Raw genomic sequence first — 21,003 nt, 5'->3', positions numbered from 1 at the left:
AGCAGCAATATTTCCCTTCCCAAACATTGCCTTCACCACTTTGCCAGCTGTTAGCCAAATTATTACCCAGAAGTCTTTTGTGCCACTCTCTTAGCTTCAGGTAATGCTTGCACACTTGTAACTTAGTCAAGGTTTAACTTTTATTAGGCTCACAATAATTGTTAGACCATTTTCTGGCTTTATGAAAGGCTGCTTTCAACTTCAATAAGCGTACAAACCTGCAATTATCAGTGGATAAGTGCAACCCCTCCATTCATAAAATATTTCGCATCTAAGAAGCGCTATCAAAACATCCTTTCCAGAAAACAAACCCTACTCGAGGGCATAAACTATAGGCAATTCACGGTGTATATGTTGAAAGTTCATTTATTACATTTATTATTCAATTTTCCTTAAAAACACATTCATTTATAAGAGAAAAACCACATATAACACATTGACATTTCATGTATTTAAAAGTCAATTTTGACAATATATATCTCACATCTAGAAAAAACACATCATACCAAGACCTGTGATCACATCTCACCCATTCTTACTCACATCCACTTTCATTCACATTCATACTGACCACCATACATACTGTGCAAAAACCGCAATGCTAATAACTCTGTTCTAAAGATAGAACACCCATCTATTAGGGCAAAGATTTTGTTGTATTTTACAAAGGCATGTTAAACATTAAATATTTCTTTCACAAAAATCATCAAGGCAGATGTTCAAAAACCTATTTGTGAACTTATGTTAATAGCCATTTTTTGAAGAACTCAAGACAGCCCAAATAGGAAATAATGGGCACTATGGTGTTGTCCACTCGAGTTTCGGGCACCACAATAGACAAGAAATTTCTCTATCTGGTGCGCCTCATCAGGACAAATATTTTTTACATACAAAAAACCAATTCATGTTAGCATAAATTCTGCTTGGTATGTAGTGAGTGTCATCCAGATGTTCCAAATACAACTTCTTTCCGTTAAAAAGAGATTCACACTTCTATGAGTCAATCTGTGTTTCTGTGGAGTTTGTTTCAGCCAAAGAAGGAAACACAGGCTGCATGAGAGCAGTGAAAAAGGGGAAAACAAAATACACAAGACAGTGTTTAGTTAAAATTGCTCTCAAACCAGTTTCTCATATTCTCAACATTTATTTTAATGGCTAAACATGCTGCATGTCTAACACCACAAGACACCCCAAATCGTCTTTACCTTGCCCCTCCATCATTCTGGGCATGGTCAATGCTAGGTAGTAAGAACCTTGATTTTAACCAGAGAAAAATAATTTCCTCCTTTTGTTCGGAAAGGTGATGTGGCTAACTAAGCATGCTAAACCATCCCTCCCACCCTACAGGGCAACAACACACACATAGGTTGTGTGCTCACCTAGTCTCCCAAGTGCGCCCAAAAATCCCTGTTGTCTCAATTCCCATTGATTAGACTAAAAAAATGTGCTTTGTTCCAAACCTCCTCTTACCCAAAATTTGAAGGACGGCTGGGAAGGGTCATACTTCAATAAGGGCATACTCTTGGCTTGGGCAATGCTTGCACTCTCTCCCTGCAGATACAATGTTTAAACACTTGACTTCTTTCATAAACAATCGTTGCTCTTGTGAATAAAGAGGTGAAGCTGCGGCGTGGCTAAAGACAAAATGAAGAAATACAAGGTAGAGAGGACATTCAGCTACACCATACTCGTGAAATTCATATCACAACATATAAAGAGCCATGCAGTAGGACATGTCTCTGGGAGGTTCCTACGGATCCGGCATTCTCTGGAGTACAAATCGTAGCTGCAAAGGGCATTTGAGCACATAAACTGAAGCCTGTGCAAGTAAAGGGGCCGTGCAATCAGTCGTCCAAGCAGAGGGTGCAAAGATGGAAGATTGAAGGACTTTGAGCTGCGGAGAGTTGGCGGCCCAGTAAAGAAAGAGAATCAAAATGGCAGATGCGGCTTACCAAAGGACAAGTCAGATGATATGATTGCAGCAAGGCGACAAGGCAGCGAGGCACAGGATGTCGCGGTATCCTGTGTGGAGTGTTGCAGGCAAGTCGGAGGCTTCAGTGAACTAGACCTGGCCGAGGCGGAATGAAAGCCCCCAAAGCAAGGGGCATGCTCTGTGAGGGATGAACTTCTCATTTCATCTGTGGGGAGAGAGCCTAGTGGTTGTCCCGCCCCCTCCCGCCCGCCCCCTCCCCCGGGCGGGAGGCACCAGTGAAGCTATAATGTGTTGTAACAACGAGGGGCCAAGAGATACAGGCCGGCCGGGGACGTAGTGGGATTGAGGCGGCCGCAATGGAAAGTTAGAAGGAACACTTGGAAGCGAAAAAGATACTCTGGCGAACGGCTCCCATTGTGATCTGACCCTGCAGCAACAAGTGAGTTCAATAACATACGTCAATTGCATTGCGGTTTTGCATGGCTCTGGCCCGTAGTAACGAGCACGGCCCAAGAACGTGTGATGCATACAACAAATGGTGCTCATGGTGGTCCGCCCTGAGAAGTCTACAGAACGAGTGAATGAAGTAGTGATTGATGCATAGCGCACAACAAAGACTGCGGAACGTTTCTAATGTGGTCCGCCCCATGATTGCGAGCACAGCCCATGGAGAGAGCGAGTCTGTGGTGAACAGTGCTCATGGTGCCCTGCCCTGCATAATCTACAGTGCAATTTCAAGTGATTACATGGGAGGGATAGTGCACAACAGAGACTGCTCAACGGGCTCCACTGTGGTCCTCCCCATGACAATGTGCTCGGCCCGTGGAGCGAGTGTGACATTTTAGTGACGGTGTCCATGGTGGTCCGCCCAGTGAGGTCTGCTGGACAAAGGAACACAGGGGTGCGTGTGCCACAGCGTGCAATGCTACCTGGGCGCATTTGCAGGACATGAGCACCGCGGCCTGCCTGCAATCACGAACTTAGCCACAAGAGTATTACACGCCACCCTGATGGAGCAAACATTGTGAAGTGTGCAGCTTGTACTGCAGTCCGACTGTGTCAAAATGCAAAGGCTAGAACTGTGTGTGGTTCCCACTGCGGCCCGGCCCAAGGGGATAAGGGCCGCCACTGGTGGCAGGGAAACAAAACACGCCAGAATGCACAAACGTGGTCTGGCCCAGGAGGAGGAGCTGGACCGGACTGGTGCAGCACGAAGAGTGGCGCTCCCACTGTGGTCCGGCCGACTCTGTGGGGAGCTTATAGCGGCCTGGCAGGGCTGAATAAGGTGTACAAAACTGACGTGTGCGGCTCCCATGGCGATCCAGTCTGAGTGCTGCCAGTGGAACTAGAGGACTGCTGAAAGAGTGCTTGCCGCGGTCTGCCCTGCAAGCCGCCTGCAGTGAAAACAGCCACATGGGAGGACAATTGCTAGGAATCTATCATGGCCGGACTCGTGAGGGAGCGAGGCCTAGTCATAAGACAGTGCAGATAACTGTGGTTTCCCCTATGGTCCAGACCGAACTACGGGTGATTGCAGCGGCGCCGACACGCAGTGTATACAGGGATCTCCATCGTGGAACAGCAGAGGAGCACAAAAGGAGACAGACATTACGAGCTGACTATACAGGGACCGCAGACAAGGAACCAGAGACAGCAAAGGCAGTAAACCACAGGACGCTGCAAAGCAAACAAAGGGAAGCAAACATCAAGGCCAGACCACACAAAACAGTTGCATGAGGTGGGCCAGTATGAAAGCTTATAACTGACAAGAGTGAGCCGCCAGAGGTTACAATGGCAGCAGCGAGATAGGTGCATTATACTTTGGAACACCACCTCTATTGTGCAATAAGATACTGACGCACCCTAATAGCGTCATTACAGAGCAAGAACTTCCCTTCGCAGCTATACGTAGCTGGTCGGTGGCAAGTGCAGGCGGCATAACTGCAAGCAATGCCTGAGGACTAAGGGCGCATCGCCACGCAGTGGCTAAGTGACAAGATGCTACTTCAGCACCAATACAGCATACCAAGCAGCAGCGTGATCTCAATCTCCGGGGAAATAAAGGCCCACTTGCGGTGAAGCGGCCTAGGCGTGGAGAAGGACTAAGTTAACAAAGGGACATTGTATAGTACATATCCTCGCTGCAGTAGAGCAACCATGGCATCAAAGCCCCAGAAGAGTAATGCTAAGCAGCTGACTTTGGATACCTTCGCTAAGCCCACCACGGCGGCGCAGCATACTAGTACAAGGACGCCTCAAGAGGAGTTGTCACTAGAGAAGGCAGATGAACAAATCCTTGCAGCCATAGCATCCTTGAAGGAATCTCTCAAGGCTAAAATCGATTCCATCAGTATAGACGTAAACTTGTTAAGACAAGATGTCCGGTCACTGGCTGAACACACATGAACACTTGAGAAGGCAGTTACGGAAAATTCAGGTGGCTTTAATCAGACCATCCACCTTATGGCGATTTTGCGATTTGCAAAAAAATCGCAAAATTTGCCATTTCCCGCAATTGCCGCTATAAATCATTAAATGAGCGCGAAAAAGACACGTTAGCTTAGTGTGTCTTTTTTCGCACTCATTTAATGATTTAGAGCGAACACAGCTGACTGCTGATTGCAGCAGCTTGAGGGTTAACACCCAGGATTGCAGGCCCAGGATTGGGGGAGGGTCACGCAGGCCTGGGAGCTGCACAGCATTTGGCTGTGACCCCAGGCACCTCCAAGGCTCTTTGAGTGCCCGCCCTGCCGAGCTGACAGAGTTGGTGAAGCGTAGCCAGGTAAGCACTGGCCTGTCCGCTCATCTGCCCCCAACTCAGAGCACCCAAAGAGGCCACTGGACTGTTTTCATTACTGGCGCTCGACAGGAAAGTAAATTACTTTCCTGTCGAGTGCCGGAAAAGAAAGCATAAACTTAATGCTTTCTGCCGCTCGTCTACAATTGGTATCATGCAGCCCAGCCTCAACCAATTGAAGACTCTCGTAGCTGTATTAATTTCAAATTGCTTTACAATTATTGTAAAGCAATTTGAAATCAAGGCTGGGCTGCATGATACAAACGCTCGTAGCTGTATTTGTTTCAAATTGCTTTACAATTATTGTAAAGCAGTTTGAAACGAATACAGCTACGAGAGTCTTCAATTGGTATCATGCAGCCCAGCCTTCATTCAAGGCTGGGCTGCATGATACAAACGCTCGTAGCTGTATTCGTTTCAAATTGCTTTACAATGATTGTAAAGCAGTTTGAAACGAATACAGCTACGAGAGTCTTCAATTGGTATCATGGGCTGCATGATACCAATTGTAAAGCAATTTGAAAACGAATACAGCTATGAGCGTTTGTATCATGCAGCCCAGCCTTGAATCAAGGCTGGGCTGCATGATTCCAATTGAAGACTCTCGTAGCTGTATTCATTTCAAATTGCTTTACAATAATTGTAAAGCAATTTGAAACGAATACAGCTACGAGCGTTTGTATCATGCAGCCCAGCCTTCAATCAAGGCTGGGCTGTATGACACCAATTACGCACAAAATTGGGTGTTTAAATTTATGAAAGGCAAATGCCATTCGTCCTGTGCAATTTTGGTGGTTATGCAAAGCCAATTTAATGATATATGCTTATTTCACCTTGATATGCTAGTTTCTGATGACATCACATGCCATTGCATTTGTTGATGAGTCCCCCCACTTTAATTTGTAGGACTTGACCCCTGGTAGTGTTGTGATGTCATTTCTGTTTGTGGGTGTGTTAAGTCACCATGTGTGGGTGGCATAACCAAGGAATGATGACCACCCAAGAGAGTTCATTGTTTGGCTAGGTATTATGGGCTTGCAGTTACTGCCACTGCATTGCCCCTGTGTCTTGGGCCTCACAGATTCCTTCCGTGGAGAAGTGTAGAGTTGTTCCCCCTCTCTCCTGGGGTCATAGGACAAGCGAAAAGCAAACCTATGGGCTTCAACCAGGGTTACACTTTTGAATTCAAGCCTATCTGTTTATTTGCTTTCCACTTGTCTGCTGGAAGTAGTGGCGCAGCACCATTTCATGGAGCTGATCAGGCAATATCCCCCCTCCCCCACCACAATCCAAAATGTTAGGCTGTGGTGACTCGACCTGGCTGTCCTACAGAGCGTGGCCAGACAGAACACAACATTTTGTTCCTCACTAACAAAAGCCTTGCAATTACTTGGTTTTAGGCTAAAAAAGATGTTAAATGATATATTTTTCAACATTAGAAAATGCCGCAAAAAACGCAGTTGTGTGCCGCAATTTTTTTCTTTTTTGTGCCGCAAAATTTTGCATTTTATGCCGCAATTTTCTGGAGGGTCTGTTTAATGATGCCTCCATAAGAAGTCAGGGTCTTGCAGCAACAAGTGTGTAATCTGGAGGACAGAGCTGAGGACGCTGAAGGCAGAGCGAGGCGCAATAATGGCCACATTATTGAACTCCTGGAAGGTGCGTTTCCCTTTAGTTTTGATAGGCAGGGAAATCCTCATCAGAGTAGGGACAGTGAGCCGTTTGATCATTTATAATTTAATAAAATGGCATATTTGAACAATTATCCAAAAGTTGTCTCCCTCACATTGCTGGGCCCTCACACCAGGCACAAGTAGAACGGACAGAGACTGGGACCGTCCCAGCTCCTAGACCCCGCCTCTGGGACAGGATAGGGGTTATGGTTTGAATCTAAGTTCAGAGGTCTGGATTGGTTCTGGCTAGTTTCTGTTCCATTCTCCATTGTGACCTATTGGTGCCAGGAGAAGATTGTGCTAGCACCTCCTAATCCTCGATGATGGATGACCTCTTTCAGGCAACCCATGCTTCAGCCTATAAAGCAGAGTTTGAGGAGTCTTGGAGTGGGCCACAAAATGGGTTAAGTGTGACTCAGGAAGAGACAAAGGCCTCCATACCCACATCCAACTTAGATCAACAGCAGGAGCAGTGCAACGAATCAGGACGACCTCTGTAGGAGTCATCATGAGGACTTGACAGCACATAACACCATCTCTGATACTGCACATCAGTAGTGCCCTCTCAAGATGAGCAAAACTTGGTTTCCAGAGATTCAGGGCTTTCCAGCGAAAAGCACTGATGACTGGGACTGTTCCTTTTAGGGAGGGAGTCATTCAGCAGGCTTCTACTGGTTGATGAGAGGCATTGCTTTGCTTCAAGGACAGCAGGAGGAAAGCAGGCAGCAGCAAAGCTTCCAGATGGAGTCCATAGTACTCCTCAAGATCTTCATGGCTTCCTTGTAGGTCCAATGATCGACTAAAGCATGGCTCTAAATCCCTATCATATACGCACTACTGCAGGGCTGGTAAGGTACCCCAGTCCTTCTGTCATAAGGCATGCAGCATTCAAAATGTTGGCAGGCATGCAATCCTTAGTGGCCAGCCAAACTTCATTTGTCACATTATTCAAGCAGGAATGCGATTAGGTTGTCTAGGAGCCCCCTATTAAGCCGAAAGTGGTTTCAATTCATTCAGTCTGCCTTTTATGTGCTCTGGAAAGACAAAAACCATTCATGGTCATTCTTGGCAACACACATGTGGACGACAACCAACAAAGCCAGTGGCTTAGTACACAGAGTTTAAAAATGAAGTGGCCAATTAGGCTTCCAAAACAAAAAGGGACACCAGGGCTGCACGACTTGGCCCACCCTGGTAAGTCAATATAAGTAGCTGATTTTAAGGGCCCTGTCCAATTTTCAGTTTATGACCAAACGAAATACAGGATTAAGCAATTTAGAGCAAAAAAGATAAAATTGACCCTTTATTCATACAAACACTTATGTTCAGTTTATTCTTACAAAAACATAGAAACAATGTCAATTTAAAAAGATTTGTTGAACTGCGTTATATGCACTCCAAAGTAACTAGTGGTTGATAAAACAGTATATAATTCATTTTCATTACTCTCAATATAAAAAAAGCACATACTGCTATCAATATAATACAACAGCAGAAAAACAATGGCTATGTCTATAATGGTTGTCTTGTAGCTCATAGTTATTATTGACAACGTATATCTCACCGGTGACTAATAATTAGACAGCCTTTTTAAATATGGCTGTATATATGACCCAACATGTTTCGTTCCTTTGAATCTATTTTTGGAACACAAGGAACTTCTTCAGGGGAGTTAACTTTCGCTGTTCACTTCGGTCCCAACCCTGCTGGGTTGGGTGAGCTATGGATCTCTGCCGCCAATGACCTCTGCCTTAATGCCAGTAAGACTGAGATTCTACTCATCGGTACACCCACTCCCTCCTTCCCTGCAGCTCTCTGGCCTGCCTCCCTTGGCCCCCTCCCTGCTCCTACCTGCAATGCAAAAAACCTTGGGGTCATCTTCGACTCCACACTCTCCTTCTCTCCTCATATTTCTGACGTCGCTAAGAAGTCACACTACCAGCTGCACCTCCTCAGAGGTATTCTTCCCTTCCTCTCCTTCTCCCCAGAAGCTCACTGTCTCCCGAGCCCTGGTTCTCTCGAAGCTGGATTACTGTAACAGCCTCTATCTTAATCTGCCTGCCTCCACTCTCCGCCCTCTGCAACTCATCCAGAACAGAACTGCAAGACTTGTCCTTGGCCTCAAGCCCAGGGACCGTATCTCTCCAGGACTGAAATCTCTACACTGGCTCCAAGTGGCTGCGAGGATAAAGTTCAAAACTCTCTGCATTGTCCACAAGGCCTTCTGGGGCCTGGGTCCTAAATACCTTCAACTCTCTCTTCCCAGATATCTTCCTTCCCGAGCCCTTCGCTCATCCGCCTCCAACTCCCTCAGAGTCAGCCGCTTCTCGAAGCAACGAGCTGGGGGTAGATCTCTCTCCGCGGCAGGGGCCTCCCTCTGGAACAGCCTTCCGGCCTCCCTGAAACTTGAGGAGAACCATCTCCGGTTCCGGAAGCACCTCAAAACCTTCCTCTTTGCTTCTGCTTTCTCTCTCTCTCTCCCCTGCTAAACAGCTAATATTCTTCACTGAAACTGCACTGATTCTGCAACTGGACCACTCTTAACGGCCTCGGTCCTGGGCCCAGCCACTCTCCACTTGCACTGATGCCCTGGAACCCCTCTGCACTGCGGGACTGTCTCTGTATCCCTACAGCCTCCCCCCCTTTTTCCAGCACTTGTTCTGCACTTACCTTGCACTTGCCACCAGCTGGCCCTATTTATTTATTACTTTACGCCACCTACCTTGTACTGCACTTCCCCCCCTCCCCTTCCCCTTACACTTTTCCCCCTCCCCCACCCCTGCACTTGCGCGATCTGAATGACACCTGGCCTAGTAGGATCGTTGTCTGTCTCCCCTTGTTCCTCCCCTCCCTGCCTCGCCGCGCCTTGAAACACCTGTGTATAGGCGCGTTACAAATGCCATATCATATCATATATCATATCTGTCTGTGAAGTTAAGTTCTTGTTCAATTTTTAATTTGCATTCTCCTATGTTATAGATACTTGGTAATTCCGTGAAAATACAGTTGCTTCCTGTGTCATAAACAAAACCGCTTTGATTAAATGCTATTCTTTATAAAAAACAAAATTATTTGTATACCTTAAATTAATAAAGAGGTCTTTTTTTTACACTGACCTCTTTGATTTTTGTGAATGAGGTTATCTGGAGACGACCAATTTCTCTAATGAACCTTTCCTATGGAAACCGATACATCAATTGGTTAATATCGGCCCAATATTAGGTGTATGTTGGTTGTGTTGTATTACACTCTCAACCTTTAGTCAGTGTACTTAATTCTGTAAGCCTTAAGTGGTTTTGATGGCTTCTAGTTCCTGAAGTGGTGGTCATTCTTAAATGTTGTGTGTCATGTACTGTCAAACTTCCATAATTATTACTCTGAAATGACATAAATATATTCTGTCTCGCTGGCTCATAACAAATTATTTCATTGCTACAGATTCAAATATTGACTCTATTCATATCAGCACTTAACTTCATGCGAGAAACATCTGATTCACAAATGTCAGTTTGTTTTAAGGTTATGCTGGCCTCATATTGATAATTTAAGTTTGAGTTTCCTATTTCAAAAGTTGTGAATATATGAATATGCACACATGTCTATTGGTGCCTCTCGCTTAATAAGGATCATTACCCCATGTCTCTGTTCATATTTTACTTATTTATAGGTTCAAACGAGCTGCAATCAGGAGACTCGCACTGCTCGCGGTTACCGTTACCGCTATGTGAGCTGCTTGCGAGTTCCCAAACTCGACTAGTGCTCAAACTCCTATCACGTGGTCAGATCTGTGTGTGTATTAATGCTATACAAATGCAACACTTGCGGGCTGAAAATTTTAAATGACAAATAGATGACATCATGAAAATAATAGCAAACAAATTATCTAGAACAATGTTGATATTTTTGGGTGTTTTTAAACTTATTAATGTATTCTAGAATGATAAATGATCTGTGCTAACATCACTCTAGATCTTAAAAGGGGGGGGAGAGAAACGTATGACCCTCGACTAGATATTAAAGTAGCTAGTGAATCTGTAAAGAGACAGATTTTGCAACTGCACAGACAAAGGAGGCTTACTGCGTTGGAAAAAAAGGATGGTGCACTATAGTGTTGCCATAAAAAATAAATTAAACCGTCAGTCTCTGCCCCAAAGACACTGCCTGGTTCAGGGAATTAACCCAGAGAAAAGGGTTCCATGTGTTAATAACCCCGCAAAAATATTGCCATATTTTTGCGGCGATATTGACCCATGGAACCTGCGGGGGACACCTCTGCAACCCCCGGTCTCATTTGCCCCATAAATGATCCTCACTAATAAACATCCCTATGGCCTTACACCACGACCATATATATGGCGATAGTATTGGTGGGGATAATATTACCTGATACAGAGAAAAGAATATCGGCGTACAACGGTAGAGACTACCAGGCCTTTCCAGAAAAATAAGAATTGCATTGGTTAGTGAGGTTTACAAAGAACCTCACTTAAAGAAAATTGAAGACCTAAAAGTCCAGCAAAAATACTGGGGGTGTCACAAAGGAGGCTAAAAAGGAAAATCTTCTCCAACTGTACTGCAATGTAACTGCATCTTTCAGGAGACATATTGAAGAAGTTGTCATCTCCAATGGTTGGAAAACACAAATGCATTCAATTGAAAGGTCTCCAAATTAGGCTTGAAAATGTCCTGATACTGATACTGCTTTGCAAATCTCATTTGACATTAGGCGTAATAGGAGTGCAGTTGTATCATTCCTGGTCTCTATAGCTTCTGTGAGTGTGCTACAGAAATGTGTATGTGGGAGCAATGAAGGTGGCCATTGTGTGCATAAATGTACTTTCAGGTGAAGAGGGTAGTTGTGCATCAACTTATGTTTGTCTGCATGCATGTTGAAGATGCTGTGGGTATGCTTATAAGATTGAGTGTACCATCTCGGTATGAGCGCAAGATGCTCTAGGTGTGCACATATTTAATATAAATTGTCTGTTCGCATGAGATACTTACACCTGCCAGCACAGTTGCCTTGCCCAACAATGTGGATATTCCTAATGTTGTACCCAAGGATATGCCCATATCTGCTAGCACGGTTCACACTAGTCTAGCTCAGAACCCTTCTCTCAGCTGCGCCCTTATTCATGCCCGCTCCCTGCATGCTCCTGCCCTTGACATACATGACTTGATCACCATGCACAACCTGGACCTCCTCATGATTACTGAAACCTGGCTCCATGAAGCCCCAGGCCCGACCCTCTCCCTGGCACTTCCCCCTGGCTACACTATATTCAGGCAAGTCCGCCCATACTCTAAGGGTGGGGGTGTTGCCCTCATACCAAAGGAAACCATACCAATCAGAAAGATTAATAAGACTATTGAAAACAACAGCGACTACCTTCTCCTTAAACTTAACCTGTCCCCTAATTGCACAATCTTCCTCCACCTTGTCTACCGACCACCAGGCCCCTCAGGCGACTTCCAAGAAGCCCTGACACACATCCTTTCAGACAACCTAACGAAATTGACTAAGGCCATCCTCTTAGGTGACCTCAACCTTGGCCTCAACTACCCCAATCACACATCTGCCAAATCATTGGACAACACACTGGGAACGCTAAGATTCAAACACACCATCACTGCCCCCGCCCACATTGAAGGCTGTACCCTAGACTGGCTAGCCCATCACAACTGCCAACTCCCCCTTCCCATGGACTGACCATCACTTCATTCTATTTGACATTACCACTCCCAAGAAAATGCACCAGTTGGCGCCACCTCTCCTCCCGCCATCACCAGGAGCTTGCGTCAGCTTGCCTCTGTCAGGCTCTGACCCCACTTACTCGGACCAGCCTTCAGGCTCCCTTTCTCCAAAAACCCTGAGATACTCACCCACTCGTACAACACTGCTATTTAATTATCCATAATGCCATTGCCCCTCTCACTTCTCGCGTAGCTAAACCCACCAGACACTCCACACCTGGTTCAACTACTAGAAATCCGCTCCAAAAAACGTACTGCTCTATCACTCTGACAAACTAACCATCAGGACTCCGCCAAAAGAGTTCCAAAGGCTTGCCAAAGAATACAAAAAAGCTATCATCTGAGCCAAAGCTACCTCGTTCAACACTAGGATTGCTAACGCCAAATCAGATAATAAAGAGATCTTCTCTATCTTCAGGGAATTAGGGACACCTACCCTACCCCATCAGTCCATCACCAAAGATGAGGCTTAGTGCGATGGTATCCAATCGGCCATGCTCAACAAATTAGTCACCCTGCACAGCAAAATTAAAACCACCCAACAAACTCTGACCCACTCTACACCCCTTGAACCCTTCCATAATGCCAGCACCCCAACCACTCTTTTGTCCTTCGAAGAGGTCAATGAGCAAGATATCATTACCATCAAACCCTCAAAATGTAAAGGGGACATCTGCCTGGCCTGCCATCATCAAAGAATGTGCCAGCACACTCGCACCCTTCCTTAAGGCATTCATCAATGCATCATTCACGACCGGGTTGGTCCCAACATGCCTCAAAGCAGTATTCGCCCCCTCCTGAAGAAACCCTCACTGGACCCCACCTCGCCCGGCAACTTCAGGCCTATAACCCCTGTCCTTTCCTGCTAAAAATACTGGACAAAGATGCCTACATGCAAGTCCAACAGTTCATCGAAGCCAACAGCCTCCTTGGACTCAGTCAGTCCGGCTTTCACCCTGGGCATGGAACTGAAACGGCCCTACTTGATTTTAAAACCCACGATGTTTGAGACTCTGGTAAACCTGCCTTACTTATACTCCTAGACCTATCTGCAGCATTTGACCTTGTGGACCACAACGTCCTCTGCCACCATTTGACATCTACAGCCCACTTCTCACACAACACGACTTCCTGGATCACCTCATTCCTGCAAGGCAGGGCCATGCAAGTCTTCTATGACCAAGCCCCTGCCTCCCACGACATCATCCAATGCAGAGTCCCACAAGGCTCTTGCATCTCCCACACCCTATAAAACATCTTCACCAGACCACTCTTTCTCATCCTGAATTCACTAGGCGTCGCCTACACCAACTACACGGACGATATACAAGTCCTCCTCCCACCAACTGGTGACTATGAGTCCGACACCAAATCCCTCAACGCTGCCTACTCAACCATCCAAGCCTGGATGGTTAAGAACGGGCTGTGTTTGAACAGTGACAAGGCGGAACTTCTCTATATTGGTTCCACTGAAACCCTAAAGAAACTAGACAACCAATTGCTCTAATTCACGGTCAACAACATTAAAATCACAGTCTCTCAAACAGTAAAAACCCTAGGAGTTTACCTAGACTCCAATATTTCAATGTCCAGGCCAGTGAATGCCATTGCGTTGGCCGCAGCATACCGCACCAAGCTGCTTAATGCAGCCAGACCCTTCCTGTCTAAGGATAACTGCCTCACCATAGCCAGAGCTATAACTGGTTCCCGACTCGACTACTGCAATGCCCTAGATGCGGGCACGTCAGTAAAAAGCATGGAGAAGCTCCAAACTATCCAAAACCGTGAGCTCCGTGCAGCATTTGCATTCCTAGAAGGGACCATATATCTGCTGCCAGGAAACGGGCCCACTGGCTACCCATCAAAGAGCGTGTCCTCTAAAACCCTGGCTCTAACCCACACATGCATCAATCACACAGCCCCCCTATACCTTACTAAAAGAATACACGGAGCTACATCCTCCAGACCTACCAGAACACCACATGCCAACTTGCTCACAGTACCAAAAATCAAACGAGCCAGAGCAGGGGGCACTAGCTTCCCATTCATCACAGCCCTGAATGCGCTCCCTCCGCACCTAAGAGCAGAAAATTCCCACCTAGCCTTCCGCAAAGCCATCAAAACACTCCTATTCACCTGATCCCGTTCATTCTCCTGAAGCTATATGTATGCACTGTTTTTACAATGTCTGCTACAGGCCTTTCACCTTGATGTATATGATGCATGCCTCCTGTAACTAAGTAATCTCCTTGTAACAGCGCCTCAATGCCCCGTGCTATTTTCATGCTATATACATTTTAAAAATAAATAAAAATTCAAGAGATGGCATGTGCACATAAGAGGCACTGGGTGTGTGCAGCCAGGTGATTGGGTGTTAGTGCTCAAGAGACAGAGTATCTTCATGCTTGTATGTGAGTGATTGTATACTGGCGAGAGACTGGGCCTGTATGTTGGAGCAAAACACTTGGTGTGCGCTAACAAGATTGGTTTTCGGTGTGGTAAGAAACCATGCGGAAATATAAATGCAAATATAGTGCATGCACAATTGCAGATTAAATACTGGCTGTGCCTAAATGATGCAGACAGTGTGTTTATGCATGTCAAATGTGGCGAGTGTACCTTTGTCGGACAGTAGTCCAGAAAGGATTGCATGTGTCTCTGTGATTGTATGCCTATACTAGACATTGCCTGCATGCACACCAGTGCCATCATTCGTTAGGCAAACCATCTGCCCATCATGCTGTGTTAAATATAGATTTGCCCTTTGTAAGAAGTTCACGCTTCCCAAAATGCCTCATTTTCACCACAACAACATTCACTCTCTGCATTCAGAAACTTTCATCAGTAATATTTTCAAGTTTAGTATTTGTTTTAAGTAATGCATTTTCCTATTTTTTGCAGTGAACTTCTGGAAAAGCTCTGTTTGTCGCTGTATGATGTACTGAGGCCATTAATTATCCATGTTATTCACTTAGAAACTTTGTCTGAACTCTGTGGTATTCTTAAAACAGAGATGCTTGAGGACCATGTGCAGAACAATGGTAAGTTATAAGGATATTTTATTGCTAGTTTTGAACATAGTGCATTTATTTCAAAGTTAAAGAGAATGTCAACCAAAACTCCCTCTTTATCCAGAAAAGAGTCCCTGTACCTTATTCATGAATGAATGGGAATCGTCTGCTATTAAATGACTTCAGGAAAGCGTTTGCTTGAACATTTTGTTTTGAGTACATCCATCCATTCCATTTTTCTCCTCATTCGTTCCCTGCTCCCTTTCTTTTATTCCCCAAACTTTGTTTTCTTAATTAATATCACAATTCAGAGCAAGCTTCTGGACTTAAATAAACTAATCAACCAACCAACAATTTCACCAACGGTAACAATAACAGTACTAAAGTGTCACCAGTTCCAATGTGGGTAACTGTCACAGTATTATCGTAATCGCGGAAGTGCGGAAGAATCTGCGGCTTGTGGGTACAATGTTCCTGAGATCCCAAGTATTGGATTATAGGAAAGCCAGGCCACATAAAATGTTTGATATGAGTCAGTGAGAATATCTGTTATTTTCTCCAAAGCCATACGCGTCCACACTCTGACCCACCACTGTGTAACAATCGGACCTTCAGGTAGCTTCCTTCCTTGAAGTAGCTAATGTTAGTCTTGCAGCCACCAGGAACTATGTAATCACCCATGCTAGCTGGCCTCTCAGTGGATATCCTGCATCGTCAGTAGAGTCCCCCAGAACAATTACTCTTGGGTCCCATGGGAAAGCAGCCCCAGTTAGTTCTCTTATATGCGAGAGGATCTCCTTCCAATACAATTGAGATCGAGGACAAGACCACCATAAATGTCCTAACGTTCCTCTCTCCCCACACCCCCTCCAACACCGATCTTACATCTCAGGGTTGATTTCTTGCCATCGACTCTGAAACGTATACCACCTGCATAACATTTCATACCCACATTCCTTCATCCCTGTACATCGGGATGCATTGTGGGTGTTCTCCCATATGAGACCAGGATTCAGGTTGGATGTCACTGTTCAGTTCAGCCTTCCGCTTCAACATATAAGTTAGCTTATCTGACTCCTCAGCTGGATCAAATAATCGGTAGCAAGTGGCTGTACGTTTTGAGTTAAGACCCTCTGACGGCGTAAGTTCAATCCCTTTAGGTTCCCTCGTCCCCTTACACCTAACGTCCTTATTTGTTATCTAATGGCTGAGCTGGCTCTTTTGAAACCTTTCCCCCCTAATTAACAGCAAATGTAACGTTGCACACTTCGAACAACAGTGGATCCAATCCCACGTACATATATCCCAGTGTCAGTTTCCCAGAGGTCTCCCATTCTGGAAAGGGACGGCCCGTCATTCCAGGACTGAATTCTGGTATTTCTAGCGCCAGGGCCTGTGGGCCCAGTCTCACCGGTATTCCGAGCATCTGACTTCCCATGTCCCAGTACCCAAGGAATGCCTTAGAGGTATTTAAAAGCTTGCCTCCTTCCTCCCGAACTCTGAGTAAGGAACGGGATATTGTCCAGCTAGATGTGACCTCCTGTTCCAAATGTACCCGCTTCTTCCCAACTCCCCCCTCCAGTCACATAATGAGCCAACCTGAGTCGCTATGAGGTATCTCTTAAGCAATGAGATCCTCAGTCCTCCTTGCAAAGGTGATCACATCATTACCTTCCTAACACTTGGGGTCTCACCCCCCTCCCCCAAAAATAGATTTGAGAATGTTCCCCTGGAGCTGGGAGATAGGCTTTGCTGGGACCTTGACCGGCAGGGCGTGGACCTTGTATAACAGTTTAGGGATGAGTGACACCTTGACCGCGGCCACCCTTCCCAGCCAAGAAATGTGTTGATGCTCCCATCTTCCAAGGTCCGCCTCGCTTTCCCTCAATAAGCTTGGGAAGTTTACCGTGTATAGCGTGTAAGCTCTAGGTGTTAAGTAGATTCCCAGGTATTTTATCTTGTCCGACACCCAACTAAGACGAAGGGAAGGGAGAATGCCTTGTAGTGCCTCGTCTGGTTCCCCGATACTCATTCCCACTGATTTCCCGTAGTTGATATGCCCCAAAACTGTTCAATCCCCTCCAGAGCTAGAGGGACGGACCGCGCCGAATCGCTTGGCTATAAGATGACGTCGTCTGCATATAGCCCGATCGTATGCTGATTATCCCCCACAGAAATTCCAGAGATGCAACAGTCTTCTCTTACTAAGTGGGCTAGGGGCTTCATAGCTAAAGCAAAAAGTAATGGGCACAAGGGACAGCCTTGCCTCTGGTGTCCTTTCTGATGTTAATCAGGCCTATGTGGATCTTATTCTCCTTTACCCATGTAAATGGAGCCACAAAGTTGGCAAACACCCACTTACAGAAATGCGGACCAAAGCCATATGCAGCTAAAACCTCCTGCAAGTAGGGCCACACCAGGCTCTCAAAAGCCTTATTCACATTTAGGGACAGCACTACTGCTTTCTGCCCAGTGTGAGACCCCACATCTATCCGCTCAATGCCCGCCGGACGTTAACAAATGCAGTTCTACCCCTTATAAAGCCTGTCTGATCTTCATTAACTAATATTGGTAAAATCCCAGCGAGCCTGTTTGTCAGAACTTTTGTAAATATCTTCGCATCACAATTGAGTAGTGCTATAGGCCTGTAGGGATTGCATTCTACCGGGTCTTTCCCTGGTTTCAGAATAAGCGATGTCCTAGATTCTTCCATTGTCCTGAGACCCGTCCACTCACTCCAAGGAATTAAACAGCTTCACCAACGAGAGGACTCATTTGGCTCGAAAAGGATTTATAGAAGGTATTAGGGAAACCGTCCGTGCCCAGGGTTTTATTACACAGGAGATTTCTAATAACTGCATCTACTTCCAGGGCCGAAATCGGCCTTTATAGCATAAGCCTATCTGCTCCTGATATTTTAGGGAGCCGAAGTGGATCAAAGGAATATTGGCCCATCCCAGAGATAGAACCATCTCCCCCCAGAAAGTCAGTGAAATTTGATTCTATTAATTGTGCTTTGCCTAGTTCATCCCAACAAAGAGATACCTCTCTGTTCTGCAGCGCTCCGATTCTATTCCTCATTTGCCCAAGTTTCAATTTGGCCATCAGGGTTTTGTTCCGTCTTATCCCCTCTAGTATAATAATATTGCTGGGCATGCAAGAGGGATTGCACATCTGCACCCGTCTGATGTGCCTCTATCTTAGGCCATGTTACCTTGAGTACCCCAAGTGATCTTACTGTGTTCCTCTACTTGTGCTTCCTTTCCCTGGCCCTAAGCTCGGCCTTCAGCTTCTCTCACATGCAGGCCTTAGCACGGGTCACGGCTGCAGTTTTCCCAATCAATTGCCCCCAAAACACTGCTTTCCCCATGTCCCAAATCCAACCTAGGTCCAGTTCCCTGCTATCATTCTCCCTAAAATATTTTTCAATTACCTTGCTCATTTCCCGCCTTGGTGTCGGATCTCGCAAGACTGCATTGTTTAGCTGGCAACGGGTTTGCTCCAGGGGTGGCGCTATAAGTTCCTGTAGAGTGAGTGTTACTGGGGCATGGTCTGTATGCTGCATGGTCAGGGTTGGACTGGCACTATCGGTCGTTTGGCCCGTGGCCGAACGACTGTGAGGACCTGGTGGGCCGGTTTTAGACCAAGCCACCCTTGGGCCGTTTTTGTTTTAGGTGAAATATATGGTTTGTAACTTGATGTGATGGCAGCAGCAGGCTGCAACACTCAGCAAAGCAAGGTAACACACACACACACGTTGTTACCTTGCTTTGATGATTTTGATCATTCATGCAGGCATCGTAGAAGGAGAGGGGCCGCCATGCAGTGCTCACTGGCCTGCCTCAGTATGGCCTCCCTCAGGCCTGGCATTCGGTGACGGTGTGGCTGGCCTGAGGCCAGTCATGCCACGCTCCTTTGCGAGTGCGAATTCTAACACCACTCCCTGTCCAGCCTGCCTGGGCTGGGCCTGACTCTGCAGTTGCGCAAACGCAAACGACACAACAGTACACTCCATTTGCAAGTTGGCAAGTTGCTTTCAACTTTGCAGGTGAAAGCAACTTTGTCTGAGTGCCCTGGGGCTGGGGGCCCGGGGAACGACAGCGAGCCAATGAAATGCAGGACTCTGGAGAGGTCAGGTCAATCAATTCCAACATCTTTTCTCTTCAGTCAGGATATTGGCTGGGCCTGGGCATTTTGGGCGGACACACGGAGGCAGCAGCAGTCTGCAGACTACAGTAGTAGCTCGCCCGACCTGCCACCGCCACCTAAGTTCTTGGGCACCTCGTGGCTCAGGCCGCCCTCAGCACAGCCAGCACAGGAGGAGAGTAGCCGTCATCGGCATTGTGCCCAAGGCACTTTAATTCCAGGACCCCCAGCATTGCAGTGCACATAGACCTGCGTGCATTGGGGAGCTCAGCACCCAACATCCGGCGCCAGGACACAGCATGGCATCCACCGGGGACTTTGATCCTGTGCACTCCAGCATGCCCACCACCAAGATTGAGATCAGTGTCATGCAGGTACCATAACCCCCCCCCCCCCCAACACCCACCAGCAGCAGCCCGGCGCGAGCGGGTGCTGGAAAGTGGTTATGGCTCAACATGTGGCAGGGAGGCTGGGCTGTGAAGCTGGGGCCGGGTGCCTGATATATCCGAGAGAGGCAGTGAGCCTGTAGTGCATAGCCTGCGTTTCTGTGGATTGGGGCACAGAGTAGTACGGGTGGGGGGTTTGGGGGTGCTGTGTATCACCCTGAAGCAAACATCAGAATTAGCAGTGAGAACAGCAACATAAGTGCATGCAAGCATCATGCATAAAGGAACATGGAGCACAATGGTCACCACTAGCGAGAATGAGACATCTTATATCTCCGTGTTTAATTTGGCAGTTCTTATGCCAGTAAAGAACCCTCTTCTGTTTTGGGGAGTGGAGGGCCCACAGGAGCGCTGGGGTATCTAGCTGACCTCAAGGGGTGTATAAGGGTCTGGGGTGTGAGTAGTACTAGTACTGGGGTATTGAAGGGGCAGGGTGGGGTGCAGGGTATGCAGGAGGCAGTACCTGTGGAAATCTGCGCAATACGAGCATGTCTGGGAACTGCAGAGACATGGCGGGGTTCAGATATGGCGGTGTCCTGTGGCATAAGTGCGCCCATACGTGGCATACAGTTTGGGGTCCCTGCGAGAGACCCTCGCACTACACACTGTCTTCTTGGGGAGGGGTGGGTTGCACTGTGGCGAGGAGGGCCTGCTCTAAACGAGACCCTGCCCTTTGTGCCCCCACCCTCATGGCATCTTTAGAGCGTGGGCGGTTGTTTATTTGGGGGGGGGGAATTAAGTCGCTGATATGATGGCAGACTTTGACTCCTAAAGGCCCTCTAGACCCCCCCCCCACTCCAAAACTCTGATTGAAAGTGAATTAAAGCCCCTCTGTTCTCAAGCTCCTGGTCACAGCATAGGCTTCCCAGCGCAAGGGGAGGGGTGATCACAGAACAAGAATGCAACGTGCACGGGGGGCGCCACCCTCCAGTATGCATCACTCATGCCATCCTCCAGTATGTATCACTCATGTTCTCCTGTAGCCGTGTCCGCCCGCCCGGGGACCCTTCCCACGTGCTCACCCTCGCCCAAGTACCCCCGCCGCCTCCCCTGGGGAGCCTTCCTATGGGTGCCCCCTCCCGCACTTCATGCTCTATGCGATCATCTCTTATGACCTTTCACATGGGTACAGAGTAGGTACTCCACCACTTTTACAGCGCTATGACACTGGCGGCCTCTGGTACGAGGCACTAGCCAAATTGCCAAATTATTCTTACCTCTGTGCAACCTCCCCGTATGAAAA

The 21,003-nt window shown here is 46.9% G+C and overlaps 1 protein-coding gene across 1 annotated transcript in view; it reads left to right on the top strand.

The window, feature by feature from the left end:
* Positions 1-21,003, top strand: part of COG3 (component of oligomeric golgi complex 3) — a 1,080,852-nt gene that overhangs the window by 452,013 nt on the left and 607,836 nt on the right. The window contains exon 12 of the mRNA XM_069640775.1: positions 15,059-15,198. Within this exon, the coding sequence (XP_069496876.1) occupies positions 15,059-15,198 (140 nt within the window). The remainder of the gene's footprint in view (positions 1-15,058; positions 15,199-21,003) is intronic.

The sequence above is a fragment of the Ambystoma mexicanum genome, chromosome 7q, assembly GCF_040938575.1.
Source record: "Ambystoma mexicanum isolate Mex_15411 chromosome 7q, UKY_AmexF1_1, whole genome shotgun sequence".
NCBI lineage: Eukaryota > Metazoa > Chordata > Amphibia > Caudata > Ambystomatidae > Ambystoma > Ambystoma mexicanum.
The sequence above is the reverse complement of the archived record's forward strand: the minus strand, read 5'-3'. Positions and strand labels throughout refer to the sequence as shown.